Raw genomic sequence first — 19,890 nt, 5'->3', positions numbered from 1 at the left:
CCTTATTAAACCTCATACAGCTGACCTCCGCCCATCGATCCAGCCTCTCCAGATCCCTCTGCAGAGCTCTCCTACCCTCCAGCAGTTCAACACCCCTGTCCAAGTTGGTGTCGTCTGCAAACTTACTGAGGAAGCACTTGATTCCCTCATCCAGATCATCAATAAAGATATTGAACAAAACCAGCCCCAGAACTGAGCGCTGGGGTGACCGGCCGCCAGCTGGATTTCATGCCATTCACCACAACTCTCCAGGCTCGGTTGTCCAGTTGTACTCTTCTTTACCCAGCGAAGAGTAAATCTGTCTAAGCCACGAGCCGCCAGTTTTTCCAGGAGAATGCTGTGGGAGACGCTGTCAAAGGCTTTACTGAAGTCCAGGTAGACAACATCCACAGCCTTTCCCTCATCCACTAGGTGGGTCGCTTGGTCATAGAAGGAAATCAGGTTGGCCAAGCAGGACCTGCCTTTCATGAACGCATGCTGGCTGGGCCTGATCTCTTGGTTGTCCTGCAGATGCCCTGTGAGCACTCTCAAGGCCAACCGCTCCATGATCTTCCCCGGCATGGAGGTCAGGCTGACAGGCATGTAGTTCCTGGGATCCTCCTTCCGGCCTTTCTTGTAGACAGGTGTCACATTGGCAAGCCTCCAGTCTTCTGGGACCTCCCCTGTTAACCAGGACTGCTGATAAATGATGGAGAGTGGCTTGGCAAGCTCTTCCACCAGCTCTCTCAGTACTCTCGGGTGGATCCCATCACGCCCCATAGACTTGTGGGTGTCCAGGTGGCTTAACAGGTCCTTAACTGTTTCCTGATGGATTATGAGGAGTTTATTGTGCTCTCCATTCCCATCTTCCAGCTCAGGGGGCTGGATACCCTGCGGATACCTGGACTGGCTATTAAAGACTGAGGCAAAGGCGGCATTAAGTACCTCAGCTTTGTCCTCATCCTTGGTGACAATGTTCCCCACCATATCCAATAAGGGATGGAGATTCTTCTTGCCTGCAATGCAGGCAACTACTGTCATGACATGATCGCCCCATTTGCTTGGATATTTATAATAGTAGTGGTATAATATCAAGCTGTGTATATATCACAATTCAGTGCATGTGAAAGGAAGCAAGTACCTGAAATTGTCTGTCAGAGCAAAGGCTATGGCAAAATTCAGTTCTCTAAAAGTTTTAATTTTGTCCCTCATGTGTAGGTTCCTTACCAAAGCCTATTCTTTTTTATCCTCTTGCTCAATGGACTGACCTAATTGTCGTGTAAGTGCATGGGGTAATGGTACCTTATTGATAACAAAACAGGTTCTTCCTTAAGTTGGTTTAGGCCAGTCATCAGCTATATTTCCTACGGATTTATAGTACCAGTAACACTTTGCTCTGAGATGAGTTAGGGAAATCATTGGGCAGAAACATCCGTGGTCTAATTCATGGCAAAAACATTAGGGATCTAAGGATGAACATGCCCTGCCTGTAAGAGGTCAAATGTTTCTATGACTTTAAAATCATGGAATTGTTTTTCCCATATGAATCTACTCAGCCTTCATGTAAGTCTTTTTCCCTGTTTTTTTTTTTTTCTTCCTCAATTTTTAGATCGTATGACGAACCATTTGGTGGAGTGTACGTATCTCTCTTTTTCTAAGACTGGTATTTCAGCTTAAAAAAATGGTCATGTTTTTGCTCCGCTAAAGGCTTATCTGTCTTCATAGAGATGCATGGAGTATTGCCTGCATGCTTCTAAATAACAGCTGATTTTTGTACTTGTTAAGTGTTTACTTGCATGTGTGCAGGACTCTTAAAGAGTCTGTAGTAGCATCAGCGTAGCCAGAATATGAGCCGCTCCTCTTGTCTGCTGCTCATCAGCAGGATCTTGCAGTTCTGGGTGTCACAGCTGCTTGATCCTGGCTTGCTCTGGACTCTAACCTCAGCTGAAGCTGTCGGGCCCTGTCATTCAGAGATGAAGTTCAACTGGAGACTGCCAGATCCAGCAGCCGTTTTTTCTCTCACCTGCAAGATCCTGCCTTTAAGAGAGGTGATTGCTTTTGGCTGCCGTCTCTAGCTAAGCTCAGCACCTAACTTCTTCACCTCTTGAAATCCAGTGGTGAGTTTTTTTAATAAATAAAGTCCTGTAGGAATTCATCAAGGTTTAAGGACCTATGTAGATTACTGAGACCAAAGATTACCAGTAATCCATAACAAATACTATAATGCTTTGTACAAGGCTGTTTTCTGGTGGGTGTGGGTTTACTGCAGTACTAAAACAAATACAAAAGAGATGTATTGTAATATGTGGCACCATGAATAACAATAAGAAATGCTATACAATGGATGAAATTGGACTTTTATATTTTAGAAGGTCCTTTCTTGTAGCTCTAGATATTGATGAGTCTTCAGTAATGCAACTGGCAGAGATGGGGTTTCCTTTGGAAGCATGTCGGAAAGCTGTGTACTATACAGGCAACCTGGGTGCTGAAGTGGCTTTCAACTGGATCATTGCACACATGGAAGAACCAGGTCAGTGATTGGAAAGTGTAAGTTAAACTCAACTCCTGGTTGTGTAATTTGACAGTCAGTAGAAATTTTATAATGTGTGACAGAGAAACAATGGCCCCCTTCCCCACCCCAGGAAACCTGGAGGTGTGAGTGAATTTTCCTAAGCTGCTTCTGGGATATGCAGATTTTCACCATTATACGGCATCCTCTGCCTAGAAGAAGACAACAAACCTAAGCTACACCAGAAGTACACTCTCTTGTCCTCACTGATGGTGTCGCCCAGCTGTCTGTTTCCACCCTTTGGCTAGGTACGTGCTGCTAAGGGGGAAGCTGACTTGTGGTTCAAGTGTAAGTACAAAGAATCCTGTGATCTGGATGCTTTTCTTCCATACCAGCCTCCTCTAGCTCAGGGTAGAGCATTCATGCTGTACTTAGAACTTGAGCTATCTGCTGATGGACAGTGCTGCTAGATGTTCTCCACTTCCTGTGTTTTCATCCGTGCAAAATTTGGACCCATGATTCAGCACTGAGTATACCTGAGCACTCCCATGCCAGGAAATTCCAGATTTGGTTGAGCTCGCACTTCACTCTGGGCATTTCTGTTGCTTGTGTAAATGGGCAATGAGTTTCACTTGGGCTTAGCTGACATATTTCAATTATGGAATCAGTTTATTTTGCATCTATGTGTGTATCAGCTGGGTTGTCTACTATTCTGGTGTCTTCATTGCTTCCCTACCAATCTTTGCAACTTTCCTGCAGTTGTTTCACCTCTGTGATGTGCCAAGTTGTTCTAGACTGCTGAGTTTGTCCACCTAGATATTTTGTAATGTGCATGTTCATCTTGTTGTTTTTAAGGCTTTCTGCACATCTAAGTCCTAACTGGGCCAGTGAAATGAACTTACATTGATTTCAGGACTGCTTTTGAGGTCCCATTTGTTATTTGTGTTTGTTGTTGACTTTCCAGTTCAGTGGGACAAAAGAACAAACTGATGAATGTTTATTCTAGACTTTGCTGAGCCATTGGTCATATCTGCATTTGGAGAAGTTGCTTCCAGTGGGGTCACTGCATTTGGAGCTGTGGGACTAGATAACCAACCTCCTGAAGAGATGGTTGCAATTATCATTTCCATGGGCTTCCAGAGGAATTTAGCAATTCAAGCGCTGAAGGCAACAGTGAGTTCCATGAGTTAGCGGTAGCGCTTGGGTTTCATGTCATACTATGTGCTTTGTACATGTGCTTGTTCAGATGCTTTTGAAATGTGTATGAAAGTCCAGCTAGTGGATGGTGCACATAGAACTATTCTGTCAAAATGTGGGATGCCTGACTTGTCTGGGTTAGAGCAAGGAAGGTGGTTTGTGTGTTTCACATGAATGTTAAAGCGTGGAGGAAAGAGAGGAAAACTTAGCTTCTTTTACCACCTGTTGAGAAACAACCTGGATGCCTAAAGACTATGCATCTTCAAGATGAGAACCCAGGAACCATGGGGATTAATTGTGGGAGGATTTCTTTTCCATCTGGCAAGTTTCTGCAGAGTGCTTGTTGAATACTGTTTTCCATGGAGGCAGAGTATGTATCTTAAAAGTCTTAAGTGCTGTCAGATATGATCCTTACGCTGTTCAAAGACCGATGAGTGGTAGCATGATGCTAGAGAATGTATTAAAGGCTGCTTTTTTGATTGTTTGACTCGCAGAACAATAATTTGGAGCGTGCACTGGAATGGATCTTCAGCCACCCTGAACTCGAGGAAGAAAGTGAGCCTGCTTTGGACATGATGAATATGGCGAACAATGCCAATGCCAATGTCCTTGCAGAGACAGGGTCAGAGGGACCCAGGATCAAAGATGGGTCTGGAAGTAAGTTCTCCTTCAGCTTAGAACTGGCTGTCATGTTGTTACATCACACCTACACCATTTGTAGAGCTCCTTTCTGTTGTGAAAGTGGTTATTGTTTTTTGGACATGATCTGGGCAATTTGCTCCTAATCTCACTTCTGGGGCTGAGGCTGAGTCCAACTCTCACGAAGTTCTGTGGGCTGTGTTTGCTCAGAAAAACTCTTTCCGTGGACTCACTGAATAACTTAAGTCCAAGTTTCTTATTGCCACAGCATATAAATCTCTCCTGGCCTAGCTTTACTTTTTGTTTTGTTGCTATATAAAAAGACAAAGAAAAGCTAGAATGTTTAAATCTTTAGAGGCTGAGCATCCTAAAGGTAATGCTGCTGTTACAGACCACCTGAGTTTCTGTCCTCCCGTGGTCTGATGGGAGATTTGATAAACCCTTCAACCAAGTTCACTATTCTAAATATGGCAGGTATAGTTGGTATCCTGCATGTACTGCTTTGCTATTTTCTTTTGGGTTTTCTTTATTCTTTGAGGTGACTCTGTCATACTACTGCTAAATAAACCACAAGATGGGGCTGATGTGCAGCAAAGTTGTGAAGTAGGCAAAGAACCTATTGTAAGTGTAAAAGCACTAGAGTACAAAAGCTCAGTGGTTCTAACATAAAGATGTTTTTTGAAGGGTCTTTAGTGACCCATTCTAATAACTGTAGTACGTTCTAAACTTGTACCTCTGATCTTGAATGTAATGGTCTTATAAAAAAAATTAACAGCCAATTTGTTTTTTGTTTCCATAGTTGCTGTTATTATATAAGAACATTCATTTCTTTGTTTCTAACATTAAAAAGATCAATCTTAAGTCTCTTGGAGACATGGGAAACATTGATTATCATTACGTTTTAAAAAAAAAAAAAGATTTTGAATAATTATTTTTTGTGGTACCTAGCCTTTATAGACTGAGACCATTTACTGAGTGCCTGAAATCCTGATAACCAACATGATTCTGTAAAATGGCTCCAGAAAGCCCTCTCCACCAAAATCCAGGCCCCTGTCCTTATGCAATATCCTGAAAGAAGGTACCCTTTTACTTTTGGTGGTAATTTGGGTGAATGGCATGAATGGGTGGGGAGCAAAAACCAATGCTGAGTTCTCCAGAGACTCTAAGCACAAAAATTGTCCTTGTATTAAAGAAAGAGTTTTCTTTCCTGTCCTCTTTTTTATGGGCTGCTGAAATTTAAACTTCTGATTTTTGTTTGTTTCATAGGGGATCTGTGATCACACTTACAGACATAGCTAATTTGTGTGCAGAATGAACTCCATTTCTGGCACTTCTTGTGGTGCTCTCTGTGAACTAGGAATGAATCTGCTGTTTTCCCTTTCCTAGTAGGGGCTGCATCGCAGTCCTGCTGTATGTGCACAGATCTATGAGGATTTGATTTGGATTGGTTGGTTTGACAGTGAATCTGACCACTAGTTAAAGTGAGAATTTGCTGCAGTCTTAACAGAAAGTGTGTTTGGGGATGCAGAGTCTGAGTTAGGAGTGCTTAGCTGCTTCTCCAGTATTAGAAAGAAAGTTTTCCCTGGAGTCATATTGCAATGTTAGCAATAAAAGACTTATGTTCCTATTCATATTTCTTAAACAGGATACGAGCTGTTTGGGTTCATCAGCCACATGGGAACATCCACAATGAGTGGCCACTATGTTTGTCATCTCAAAAAAGAAGGAAGGTGAGTGCAACTGGGAGACACACAAGGATCAGCAAATGTTTTCTTTGAAGCATGCATCTGTAGATAGCAGGCTGTGTATTCATAGCAGACAAAACATGCATGTTGTTACCATGTATACATTTCCCAGCAAAGAAATGAAGTTTGTTACAGTCTGTAGCTGTGATAAGTCAATTTTGATCCTGCTGAGGTCTATGCTAAAATGCATCATTAGCTCTCCTGTGCTTGCTCTTCCAAAACTCTATTTGTTTTGGGGCATCAGTTCTGCATCTGACTTCATTTATCTGAGCTTCCCCCAACTTCCTTTCATTCCCCCACAATAGAAATGCATCAAACTGTGGGCTGATATACTGGTATTGCTAATGCTGTGGTGATCTCTTGGCCATGATTTTGATATGTTCCTATTATTAGGCCCTGGGAATCCCTTATTTTCCTTCGGTTGAACTGTAACTACACATTCCTCTGCACGTCCCTCTTCCTTTTCAGTTCCTGACTCTGCCAATAAACCTGCTTCAGCTGTTTCTCTGATCTTTTGTTCTTGTTGCAGTGCCTAATTTTAGATTTTAGGTTCTTTGAAGTTTGGTTTTGAGAAGTACCTGATAAACTTGTGATGATTTTTATACACATGGAATGTGACCAATCTTGTTTTCATTTCAGATGGGTGATCTACAATGACCTTAGAGTCTGTGCCTCAGAACGACCTCCCAAAGACCTGGGCTACATTTATTTTTACCACAGGATACCAAGTTAGGCCTCAAATCTATTACCTGGCCTTAAGAAGCCGCAAGCCTTTTTAACCTGCCCAAAAAAGCATACAATAAAAAAGAAAATCTAAAATCAACAGAAGACCCCTAACGCTTGGGCTGCCAAAAAGCAAAGGAAAACATGGGATATTTATAGTTTATTTAAAAACAGTCATTTGATGCCACCTTAAGTGTTAGAGGGAAAATTTCTATTAGGTGATATATAGTACGTTGTTTTAAATTTATACACCTTAAAGGATACCTTAAGACCATGCAGATTACTGGTGGAGTTTGCAGTTGGTATATGGAGAAAACAGAAGTTTGAGTTGAACAAAAATAGTCCAGTTCAGCCCAGCTCCTGCCCCTTCTGTCCATCCATCTGTTTAAGACGAGGGAGAAATACTTGCATCTTTGGTAACTGGGAGCCAGTGTTTTCAACCAGTCTAGACCACGTAGAGAAATCATATCACATATAAAGTTGGAGGGAGGGGGTGTGTGAGTATCATCTTTGAATGCAGCAGAATGTCTTCTTTGAGAGATGGTTTTCAATACAGTGAGAAAAGTCAACTAAAGTTGTATCTGTTGGAATTCAGTTTATCGTATTTTGGTTTGCCTTTTTGATACATAAACCTAAGAAACTAATGGAGAAGGAAGCATTTTCCTGTCAGTGCCCTGTATGTTTTCTGCCAAAGAGAAATAGTAGATTTTATTTTTGCAGACATAGGATTCTTCATTGTCTCTTTGTTTTGCAAGTAATTCCAACAGATTCTGGATTACAGATGGCTAAAAGAAGCAGACCATAAAAGTAAATGCATACCCTCAGGAAAGGCAAGGCTATTATTTAAATGTTATTTTCTTATGAAGGAGGTAAAGAAGGGGTTAATGTCCCATTATATTTATTTCAGGGAAACTTGCATTAAGACCACTCACATTCCAGCTGAAATCAGCTCCCTGACAAAGTACTCACAGTGCAATTCTGTTTTCTGCCAAAGATTGCTTAAATATTAGTTCTATCCATGAGTGGGGAAATTGCTTAGTAAAATTGCTGATATATTGATCTGCCCCTCTCTCTTCCAGCCCTTTAAAAAAAAAAACAATGAAAACCACCCCCCCCAAAACCAAAACAACAAAAAACCCCACCTTGAAATGATGTTTCAGCTTTCTTAAAACTTGCAAACACACCAATAATCTGATCTCTTCAATAGACACCTTTTAAAAGGGGTTTTGTATCTCTGGCAGGGATGAAGGGGTATGTAGGTAGGGGCTGGCCTTTCCTGTCTTTCTTTTTTTGGGTGTTACTTCAGTTTGTGTCACAGGCAAGAATATATATGTGGGTTTTTAAATTTTATCTGAAAACACTAATTGTAGAAAAAATACAACAGTGAGTGTGAAACCTCTCATGATTCCAAAAAATCCCCAAAGGTTTACAGTGTTGGCCACTGCTTAGAGAGTGTTGCTGGAGTTGCTTCGTATAATCTTACTGAGCCCTCAAAATTGGAACAGTCAGAAAAAATAGGAAAAAACAGTCCTCCTTACAGCGTGCAAGAGAGGCAGGGAGATGTAATTACGTTTTCTCTGCAGACAATGCCTGCATGTTTAATAGCAAAATTCAGCCAGCTACACACTACAGAAGAGAAGCCAAATTAAAAATCTGTTTATGAGTAGGGCATTTTATTTTTTCTAACACTTGGGGAAAAATAGTTCTCCCTCTGGTGATATAGTAGCCTCATGCAGAGCCAAAAACACTGATTTTTTTTTTAATCAGTTTTTGATCTTAAAAGATTATGAGAGAAATTCTAGTGGAATAATTCTGTGGACTGTAAATGGTGCCTAATTGCTGGGAAAGCTTCCTGCACTTAGTGCTCTTACTGACACAAAAGAACGGCATCCTAGCACATTTGTAAGTGGCTCCTGTGAGATTCAGCTGCCTTGTAATTATTGAGCCACCAGTTCTGGACAAAATAAAAGCTGCCAATAATTTTTTTTCTTCTTCCAGGTTTTGAATATTTGTATATTTCACCAAAAATGCCAGATTTGAAAATGGGATCAGCAAATTATGCAGTGATACAACTTCTATTTAAAGTGAAAGAACAAAACTTCCATATATTCATGTTTAGGCTTCTTCATTCTGGCAGTAGAAAAAGGACAAAAGGCCTCTCTTTCCTTTTCTTTTTTCTTTTTAAATTTTTTTGAATGCCCAGTTATATTCCAAGGAAGTTCAACACAACAGCTTCCCTCTTGCCTCATGAACTTAAAGGGCTATTTATAAACTAACAAGATCTGGTGGCCACTAGCTTTTTATTTAGAAACCTCAGGTAAATAAAGGCCAACAGAGTTGTTCCAATGTTCATTATTAAACTGGAAGTATGGCTGGTCTTGTAGGATTAAGGATGGACCTTGGACTCATGCAAACCATTTGTCTGGTACATCTTAAAACTGGAATGGCTGTGGGACTGATTGATCTCAGTTAATAGCAGGTGCACTTAGAAAGATGGCAGATTTCTAAGTAAATTGGAAAAGGTAAATGAAAGGGGAGAGCCATTTGCTGGCTGTGTTAGGTGAACTGTAGGAGGTTGGCTTCTGAAATTCTTTTCAGTTCATTACTCTAGTGTGCTTCCTGCCTAAACTACCAAGTGAGTCAGAAGTGCAGGGAACAGTTTAGGGGAAAGGCTTACAGATCTTCTAAAATTTAGCACTTGGAAGTATGTTAAAATTTTGCAGCTGTTTGAAGAATTATCTCCCAAGGTAGTGGCTTCCCTCCTTTTTCAAATGTCCAGTAAAGTCATACCACTTTTGTGATGGGATACATGTGAAGAACATCATGAATCTGGAGGAGCAGGATGTAAACTCTGACTCTTCAGCCTAATGTTGGGGAGAGGAGTTTGGTTTTTTTTTCTTTGTGTTTTGTTGTTTTTAAACTTCAGCATGCAGAAGCCACAGTCAAACAGAATGTACTGAACAGACGACTATTATCAGACTTTGCCTGCTAAAATTTGTATGCACTTAATTGTGCTGGGCCATGCCTCAGTGCACAACCTGGGCAGTGGCTGATGGGGAAACTGGTGTGTGTCTGGGTACTGTAATAGCTGTTGCAGGGTTAGGGTTGTGCTGAGAGCTTCTTGACAAAAAAGGGTGGAGGAGGAAAAATCACTGAGTTGTTTGAGACAGTCTAACCTGAGAGTTATGGCAAGCCAGGACTTGGCAGCAAATAATGCTCTTTTTTTTTTTCTCAGACTGATCTTTACTTTTTCGTATGATACATTTAGGTTAGGAGAGTGGAAGGAAAAAAAACTCAACAACTCTTCCTTGTTTTTCTTTCCCCCTCTCATTCCCAGCAGCACGCTTGATCCAGTAGACCCCTCATTCTGAGTCATAATCCCCAGTCTCCACATGCAGACACAAACTCCTATTTAATATTCCTAGCTAAAATATAATTAGGATAAAAATTTAATTTATTCAAAGCTATGGTTTAAAAACAAGCTTAAGTGTTTCTGGACTACTATCACTTGTAATTCTACTGGGTTCAGTGGCATTACTTCTGACTTGCTTTGGTGTAACTGAAACCAGAATCAGGCCATTTTCTTTGACTCAGGCAGTCTCCACTGGGTCATAGTGCACACTCTGAATACAGAGGCAACCAGAGTTTGTTAGATTGTTTTAGAAGCATCTCCAATTCATTCCTTTTGTTCTCCATCCTGGCAGCAGCCATTTTGTTTCTTCTTTGCTGTTTTCATGCATTGAAAGACTATGCAAAATATGTAACTGAACATGATTTTTCATTCTTTTCCCATTGCCCTTCCTACCTTACTGGCTGAGATCAGTTTCTGATTTCTGTTCACTTTTCAGTGGTTTTACTGTTGTATCCTGGAAGTGTCTGTACTGGTTTACTTTGCACCATTCAGAGTTGTTTGCTTGAAGCACTGTTAACATTTTGGAGAGTATTTGTCTGAGATGAGAAAGGTTGTGAATGACGTTGTTGCAACTGTTTTAAATTAAAAAGAAATATTCTCACATCTTGTGATTGTGGATTCTTGCTTCTTTATTTCCTGTCTGAACGGAAGAGAAATAGACTATGTTTTGATGCTCCCTCTTTTCTTATTCTTTATGATCATGTTTGGCGTTTTACTTAAAAAACCTGCATAGGGAACAAAGAGATTTATGAAAGTCTTGATTTCTTGTGGGTTATAGCACTTGTATGGATGGAAAAAAATAAAATAAAAATCCCCAAGCCCTGAGAGGATATAAAACATGGCAAAAATAGAAAATAAGATTTAAAGTAAGATTTTTTTATTTGTTTGTTTTAGCTTTTAGGCCAGCTGATGCTCTTTGAACACAAGAGCTCACAATGTTCATGTGGAAGAGTGTTGTCATTTCACTCCCAAACTTCTCCTGTTCAATCGTAGTTTTATCTTATCTGTAACTTCTCATACTCATTTAGAAATTTGACCTGTTGTTCAATAAAGGAGCAGTCTTTTTTCCTCATGTATAAGGGCTTTACATAGCAGTGTGACCACTGGGACTCTTTGGTAGATGCAAGAATAGGCCAAAAAAGAAGACTGAGGGGTGGCAACCCTTTCATCTTTTTATAGGATCATGGGACTGGAGGAGAGATAAGCGGTAAACCTGCCCAGCTATGAGTGACATTTCCTGACATGGAAGTAGAGGCCATGCAAATTGTTGAATGATAAGAAAGGTAGAGATGATTCAGCTCCTGAAGTCCAAATTTAATGATCTATTTTGGTTTCTTTTCTATCACAGATGTCCTTTGTGACCATGGCAAGTCATGCCGCACTGTGTTCACACCACTTATAACAACTGGAAGAGGTGTGAGAGTGTGGCTCTTTGTGCAAGCTAAAGGGCCCTGTCCAGACCTCATGCAAGAATTTCCTGTATAGGATCTGTGCCTGTTAACTTTTGTGGACTGCTTGTGGAAGGCAGTATTAGATAACTGACAAGTTGACACTGCTTCTTTGTTGGTAGATTTGAACAGCAAGAACTAAGCTAGCCTTAACATCTCCTGGCAAAACGTGCCAGTGTAAAAAGTAACGTGTTGCTTGCTTGCTAAGTGTTAGTGTCTTTTTAGTGTCTGTTCCCCTTTCCTCTTTGGGAGGGGGTTTTGGTTAAAGCCATAGGCAGCCACCTGGCTTTTCTGACAGAGCTTTCCTTCTTCAGGCAAACTGTGGCTGTATCTTCTGGGGTTTTTTTCCTGGAGCAACCCACGTGTCCATTGCGAGTGTCAGCCTTCAGATCCGTGCCAATGTTGTCCTGCTTTCTCAATAGCCCTCGATAGCTGCAACTGTCACAGCCCCCTTCCTGGCTGTCATGTTTTCTGTCCACAGTGGGGCACAGGAATTTTAGGCCCCTTTCATGTCTGTGCTTGTGTCAGCATCCTATAGCAAAGGTATAGAGATAATGTCATTTTCGCTGTCAGCTCTTTCACCTCATCACATGAAAGCCAAAACTGAAAAATACCACTAGCCAACTCCCACTATGGTTTATGGGAAGTTGCTTGATTTCAATCACTGAAAGTTGGCTTTGTTTTCTCAGAAAGATTGTGTTGTCATTATTATTACTTCTGTTTTAATTTTGAAGTGTGCAGTTGCATGATCTTCAGGAAAAATTCTGATTTACTTTTTTCCCTTTTTCCTCATATAGAGTATATGCACAAAATCCTTTGGGCCAGACCTCAGCTAATATAAATTCCAGTTGTAAGTATAATTGATCAACATGTTGAAATAAAAATAAATCTATCTCACAGTAACAATACATTTATTAAAAATGTTTGGTAATTTCTGAAAAAAGCCTCTTCTGGGCTTAATTTTTAAGCAGAGAAGCATATTCACATCATAAACAATAGGATAGAAGGCCTCATTAAAAAAAAATCCTTTATTGGAGAAGTCAGTCCCTCTTTTCAGTTCATGTAATTATAGTCAAGACCGTTTTCAAATTGAAAAGAGATTTTGAAATATTTGAAGCCACAGACAAAGTTTATTTTTAAAACATACTTAAAAATTGCACAGTTATAAATACAGGTAAATAAATACATTTTAATATGTGGAAAAGAACCCAAGGAAGGCATGCTTCCATTACAGTACAAAAATACTACATTAGATGTGGTGCTCTGCAAATAGTTATCTATAACCTTAATAAATTTAATACATCCAATATGCACATCGTTCATTTTTGAGGAAATAGATTATTTTAAAGAGCAGTGCAAGGAAACATCAGATTAAAGCATCAGTAAACTACAGTTCTGTGTTTAATATTATACACAGCTGATAATGCACTAAGTATACAGAGGCAAAGTTATCTGTAGTAAGAAACTAATCTTTTACTCCATGTGTCCTTACAAACTCAGATTCTCAATCTGAGTCAATATGAACCTTTGTAACAGAATGTAAACATTCAGGTGTAGGGCTGAACTCCCACCTCCGCATCCACCGCCCACCTCACTGCTAAGCCTTGCACCTACACTTAACTATCAACACAAAAAGTTAAGTGAGCAATGTAAGTCTCTGCAGCAGCAGGGCTCTTCAGATGGCCCAGGCGAAAGTATCTGCCAACCCTATAGTCTCTTCTTTCTTGTATGTTGGCTTAAAAATAAAGCCAAAAAAACTGATGCAAGATTGCAAAGGTTTTCAAACAGTTTACAGCATATAGAAGAAGCCACACAGAATGCCTCTCAAAACTGTATAGTCTTATTTTACTCTATATATGTTATACTCTGATATATAAAATATAAATATTTTGATTTTTCTGAATTTACAGTAGATTACTGATATTAAAAAGGCTATTTAAAGTTTTAGCCAATGTTGATGTCATTCTGTAAATGTGGAAGGGCAAAAAAGATCAAAGCACATTAAGTCTTGACCATGCAAGCTTGCTCAATGGGCTGTCACATGTGCAAGCATTTGTAAAGTTACACCTTATTTTAGGAAACTTCAGATTCCTTGTGTCTCTTTCCCATGCCTAATTCCTATTGCTTTGTGGGCTGAGGCTCTGAAACTTTCTGTGGATTGTGACGTGCTTGTTTTTCATTTTGCCTAGGTTTGTTCAAAGTGTCAGTGATCTCTTCACGCATGGCGCTCCTTTTCTCTGGTTTATTTCACCAGTCCCAAAATAGAACTATAATGAAGGAATCTGATTTCTAGCCTAGATGAGCTTTGAATAGTAGATTATACTGTATTGCATACCCACCATTCTTTTCACAACGTGCAGTGCATTTTGTCTATCACTTCTATCTGTGAATACTCATTATTTTATTAAACATTTATTACATAAATTCACTGTGCAGACTGCTAAGCTGACAACACTGGTGACCACAAATCTCAGTTTTTCAACTGTGCAGGTTATTTGTGCTAAGTACTAAGACGTCTCATATTGCAGATGCACATTTGGGCAAAAGATATCTACAACCAATTTATGTTTCACTCCAGTTCTCACTGGCTCCGAGGCAATGATTTAGGCCTCACACTTTCCCTCTGTGGCTGCCAGTAATGTTAGTTTTTATTTCTGTCGTGGTGGCTTTTGTGTTATGGAGGCCCGTGCTCTATTGATGTTCATAGGATCACTTGGCTGATCTGTTGGTGTTGACAGGGTCCTCCTTTTCATGGAACAGACAGGCCCAAGTTTTCTGAATTGGCTCATTAGCTCTTCATGCTTAACTTGATGTTCTGAGCTTTCAGATGAGTTAAGTGTCTGCAGCTGAAATCAGTGGATGCAGCAGATACTCAGATCCTGTGAAGTTTTACATCTACATATTTCAAAAAGGTTAGTCAGACACTGAGCTGCCTTCAAAGCTAGTGGGCAAGTTTAAAAAGTCTGGCCATGATAAGTGTAGACAGAGACAATAGTTGTTTCACTGTTTTTGTGAATCTTTTTCTCTGGTTTGGTGCTATCTGGTTTAGACTTGAGAAGAAAATGTGAAAATCCGAACATCTGTCTTCACTGTGAAAGCTGCGCACATTTAGCTTTTTAATTCTTAAGAGGATCCTAAAACATGTCTGCAAAAGCTGTTACTACTGATGTCTGTCAGTAATTAAACACCTGAAGCAAACATGAAATCCACAACACAAAGTGATTTCTAAGGATGGGATTTAAAAAGGGCTCTGTGTTTGGTCTAACCTGTTCCAAAAAACATGAACAACTCAGTTTTGATTTTGACAGATGCAAAGTACTTTTAAAATACCCTGCTGAAGATACCAATCAATAGTTTAAAAATACCCTAGGTGTGGGCCTTCTGCATGCATTCTGTAGATGTATACTCAAGAAGCATTGCTGCACGTTTTGTGTTGTATTTCAGTGTGGTTATTTGTTAATGTAGTTGCATGCAGTATTGTCATGTGAGGTTTTATCATTTGAACTTCCCTCTCGATATTTTTACAAGTGCTGTGATTTATCAGATCATAAGAAAATACCATTAGATACAGATATGTATGTGTGTTTATGTAAAGATCAAATCGAGTCTTCAAACTGACATAAACCAGTCAACAAGGTTTCTAGGGTCGTTACAGTTTAAAGAGAACAGCAAGAAATGAGACGATTGCTTTCATTGCAAAGCCTCACTCCATAAATAATCATGTTGATTTCGGTGCCTTTTCAGCATGTGCAGTGGTATCCAGGGCCAGCTCTCATCCAGTAACTGAATACATGCACGTGAGCTGACCATGCAAAATGCTGAGCACTCCTATGAAGACTACAGACTTTTGATGCTCAGCAGCTTGATGGATCAGACTTATAGGTTATAAATATGCAGAAAGCTTTGCAGGGGAGAGGGACAGTCACAAGCTGGGATTAGGAAAGCATTTTTTTAATTGCATGAAATATAAAAGAGAAGAAAGACTCAAAAACTTAGAATCACCTGGCAGTGATAAATCACCTCTGGAGAAGGAGGGTAGTAACAAGAAGGGGAAACGGGTGGGAGATGATGATACACCACTGCAGCACTCTCATTTGGCATTACCCCATAGATGCTGTACATTTATTATCCTGCAATGTTTCTTAATCTCTTGTCTGCTGAAATTGCTAGTCTCTATGTAAAACTGCTTCCTTAGGCCTGCAGAACCTTGTGTTTGTGTGTTACCTTTACCCGAGTGGTGACCTCATCCATGCAGTCTGCGAGGTGGCGGCATTCCACTGCTCTCATGCAGTGCCATCATGTGCAGTGGCTGTTATTTGCCCACCCGGGTAAGTCAGGGATGGCAAGAGGTTTTGACTTGGTCGAGCTCACAGGGAGCACTGAGAGCAGGACCGATTTCCTGTTTATCGCTCTCAGGCTCAATTTGCTAGTGTTCAGCAGCCGCCTTACTTATCCTACCTCATGACCAGTTAGAAGTATGAGTAGATTAATTTCTTCTTCAGGGTGTTAATATGCTGCAGCCTCCTCACAGGTTTCCTCTTGCTGTTTCAAGCAAATATACATGCTTGCCACCAAATATTTAAGAAACACAACGAGGAGGTCAGATCAAAGCTGTATCTAATCCTGCCTTTTGCACTGACAATGCTTGGCAGTGGGGACTAAAGGAGGACAATAAAGCCCAGGATATTGAAGTCCTCAGAAGTATCAAGAGCTGCTGAGACTGACCTGTTTGAGGTGAGCTCAGTCACTGGCCGGTCTCCCACACAGGGCAGACCAGAACTGTTGTCTAGTTTGAGGTGTGCCACCATCCCCTTCTAAGTCTGTCTGCTTTAGTCTTTACCTCAGACAGAGTCTCGGTCAGTGGTATGGGGTTACCTGGCCATAGGCTATCTACAACAGGAGAGAACAGTTGGGACAATGTCCAAGAGTGTACACAGTCTCTGTGGATAGGCTTTGTAGCCTGTGTCCTGTACAGAAGAACTGCAGTGCTTGTGATGAACTGGGGGGCTGAGTATCCCCTTGGGAGGCAGAGTTCTGCCCCAGTGACTTGCTTCTAGGTTTACACGGACAACTCTCCTTGTACCAGTCACGTGGATGTGCACATGTATCAGCAGATAAATGCAGTTTTGAGTAGTGCACCCCAGGATAAATCAAAAGCTACATACTTTATTCTTTTTGGGAAGGCTAGAAGTTGCATTAGGTTTTCCTAACAGAATTGCTGTGTTACTCATCCACATGCTAGATGAGAATAGGTTTAGTGAACTGCCATCAGTATCAAATGCCCCTTGTCATTCTGACTCTGAGAATTCAAGCAGTTAAGGGATTTTTTTATTTGAAAGGTATAAAAATAAAGCTCCTGAACAGCTAATTCCTCTCGATAAGCATTGATTATCCCACAGCACAGCACAGAGGATATTCTAAAAGAACTTGTGTGATGGCAGGGCATCAGGCAAAATCTAAGCACATATGCCTTTGCTTTACAGCCTCATCTCAAAGCTGCCTCCCTTCTCTCTCATCACTTTCCAGATTCAATTGCACTGCACCTTCTGCTCTGCCTTGTCAATAAAGAGCTGTCATCACACATCGCTGTCAAAGCAAAAGAGCAAACTGTTGTCAGCAGATATGCATACAGCAGCCCACTTAGCTAAAATTATATTCCCAGTCAGTCCTTGATAGCCAATCCTTAGAGAAAGTTGCAGGAATCCAGTTATGAAATGCTTGATAAATAGGAATATATATGTAAACAATTAATTAATAAAGCACTATTGAAAAAAATTCCTGTAGCTGTTTCAGCATCTCTATTCTGTGGGAGTGAGAGGTAAGCCTTTTATTTTTTTAATGAGAATTGATTATTTTTATTTAACAAACTGTAGTTGGTGATTAGATGCTGTGATTACACTGTCTTACATGGAATTTTCCTTTAAGTGGTTGCTCAAAATAACAGACAGCTGCAAGAAACTTTAGGTTTGCACTGGTGAAACTGTCCATTTCCCACAGAGCTTCTTTCTCTGTCATCTGTGCAGTTGGATATTTTTTTTTTTTATCTAGCTGATTGAGCTGGGTTTTTCTTTTAATGCTGTTTATAGGAAAGGTGCTATTGGTCCCACTTTAACACATTCCAGTCACCACCCTGAACATTGAATTCCTGACCACAGATCAACACAGTAGCCATCTAATTACACCTTTTATCTTTTGGTATTTAGGAAGAATATTAAAAATAACAGCAACTGAAAATTACCTCCTTAAAATTGCTATTCCTGTCTTTGATTGACACATTCATCTTGAGCTAAATGTGTTTGACTGTAGCCAAATCAATCCATTCATCGTGTGGCACTGTACTGCCCTCAGTACTATTCCCCATTCATCCAATCAGGGAAAATTAAGATGGTGTGTGTGTATATATATATAAACACACACACATACACATTTTTAAGCAGCTACAAGTACTGATGTTATCTAAAGATTTAGACTGCTGTCATGGAGGTCACTGAGACTTCTGCTGCTGTTTGCCATAACAGCAGGATCAAATCTTAGTCTCAATCTTACAAGCATTATATAGAACCATTTTTTTCCGGGAAAATTTTCCCTTGAGCGTGGTCTGCAGGTATTAACTCCTATGAAGACTTTTCTTCATTTGCAACAAAGATCTGTGGTTTATTATGTTGTGAAATGACATAATTCACATACAATATGTATGTGCATGCACATGCATGTATGTGTGTAGTACCTAATGGATGCATAATAGAATAATCTTCCTACTAGATATTTCAGTTTATATTGTATTGCATTTTTTATACATAAGAATATTGAAGACCCTCTCATCACATCTCAGGAAATTATATTTGGTCCTTTATGCCAACAAGGCTATCCTGAACATTCTGTTGTAAGTAAAATAAAAGCATAGCACTATTTTATAAAAACAAAGAATAAAGTGCGTAAGGACAGAGATAGGTGCAGATCCTGCTGTGAGCTCCTTTGAAGCAGACATACTCTGTCCAAGATCAGGGATAGCTAGTTTAAACAGCAACAGTTATAGTGCAGATTACCACTTCTGCTGGCAACACTTGGCTTTACCTATGTACATGGCCTAATCCCATAGACCTTCATGTACAATGTTCCTCTTAACATTGCACATGGTTTACAACTCTATGAGCCTGCAGAATTGGGCCCAAATTAATCAAGGTACCTTTCGAAGCAAAAATTTTCTTGAATGCTAATAAATATGTTCAAAACAAAATACATCCATTTTACATGCATTCAGAGCTATGTTAAAAATGGACCTTGAAAAGACTTTTCAACAAAGAAACCAAAGGATAGGGAATCTATGTTGTAGGGCAAAGGGATGTCAGCACAGTGCGATGAGCTACTAAGCAGGTTCCTCGGACGCATTACTTGCCATTCTAATGTGCAATAATGATTATCTAGGTTTGTTCTTAATATATTTTTCTGTGTATAGCTGTGTATATATAGAGAGATACAGCTTGCATGGCATGAAGATTCTTCAGAAACAGCTATTTCATCTAGTTCAGGGCTTTATCAGATTAGCCGCAGCTCATTTCAGTCCTTTGAGTTTGAATATATTTACACCATTTTGTGCTTTTGAACTTTCTCTTTTTGAATAACGTCCGAGAGAATTCCCCTACTGATCCACAGTCATGATCTTCTGGAAAATATGGTCATTTTGAGATGAGTAATAAAAGAGTTCTCTGTTTCCTAATACAATTTAATCAATTTGTGGATACTTTTTATTATGGCTCTAGATTAAAAGCTCTTAACAGAATGTCTAGATCACCCACATTGGCAGCTTGAAATAGTTCTGGCTGGTCCATCATAGACAGAGCAATTCGAAGTGCTGCCCAAATATTGCCTGATAGGGCAGGATGGGGAACCTGTTGTTGATTTCTGCTCTTCCTTTGCAAACTGAGAGCAGTGAGAAAATTGCTGACAGCCTCTCTGTAGGAGAGAAGAAGATAGAAACAAGCTATATAATTTCCTTACAACTAGAGTAAAACTTTCTAAAGTTCTATGCTAGACTCAAGTTTATTATTTTACAATGCAGTTCATCAGTCTCCCTGTGTTATTCTTGCTTGATTTTCTTTAAAACAAGTGGATGTGCCTTATAGTAATGCAGAGCTCAGTCTATTCATACGTCTGGGGATATTGTCTTCATTGCAAGACATTCCCCTTAATCTTAACTGTCTTAAGCTGACAGTTGGGACCTGGAATATCACCCTTGAT

The 19,890-nt window shown here is 40.0% G+C and overlaps 2 protein-coding genes across 4 annotated transcripts in view; one reads left to right on the top strand and one right to left on the bottom strand.

The window, feature by feature from the left end:
• Positions 1-6,802, top strand: part of USP13 (ubiquitin specific peptidase 13) — a gene marked incomplete at both ends in the record, with an annotated part of 37,513 nt that extends 30,711 nt beyond the window's left edge. Inside the window, 6 exons of the mRNA XM_082003471.1 lie at positions 1,589-1,615; positions 2,366-2,509; positions 3,495-3,661; positions 4,180-4,342; positions 5,970-6,054; positions 6,709-6,802. Of these exons, the coding sequence (XP_081859597.1) occupies positions 1,589-1,615; positions 2,366-2,509; positions 3,495-3,661; positions 4,180-4,342; positions 5,970-6,054; positions 6,709-6,802 (680 nt within the window). The remainder of the gene's footprint in view (positions 1-1,588; positions 1,616-2,365; positions 2,510-3,494; positions 3,662-4,179; positions 4,343-5,969; positions 6,055-6,708) is intronic.
• A 12,598-nt stretch (positions 6,803-19,400) lies between these two features.
• PEX5L (peroxisomal biogenesis factor 5 like) overlaps positions 19,401-19,890 on the bottom strand; it is a gene marked incomplete at its 3' end in the record, with an annotated part of 39,738 nt that continues 39,248 nt past the window's right edge. For all 3 annotated transcript variants that reach the window (XM_082003484.1, XM_082003485.1, XM_082003486.1), the window contains one exon: positions 19,401-19,605. In XM_082003484.1, the coding sequence (XP_081859610.1) occupies positions 19,401-19,605 (205 nt within the window). The remainder of the gene's footprint in view (positions 19,606-19,890) is intronic.

This window comes from Phaethon aethereus, assembly GCF_964289735.1.
Source record: "Phaethon aethereus genome assembly, chromosome: 9".
Taxonomy (NCBI): Eukaryota; Metazoa; Chordata; class Aves; order Phaethontiformes; family Phaethontidae; genus Phaethon; species Phaethon aethereus.
This window is presented reverse-complemented; position numbering and strand designations above follow the sequence as displayed.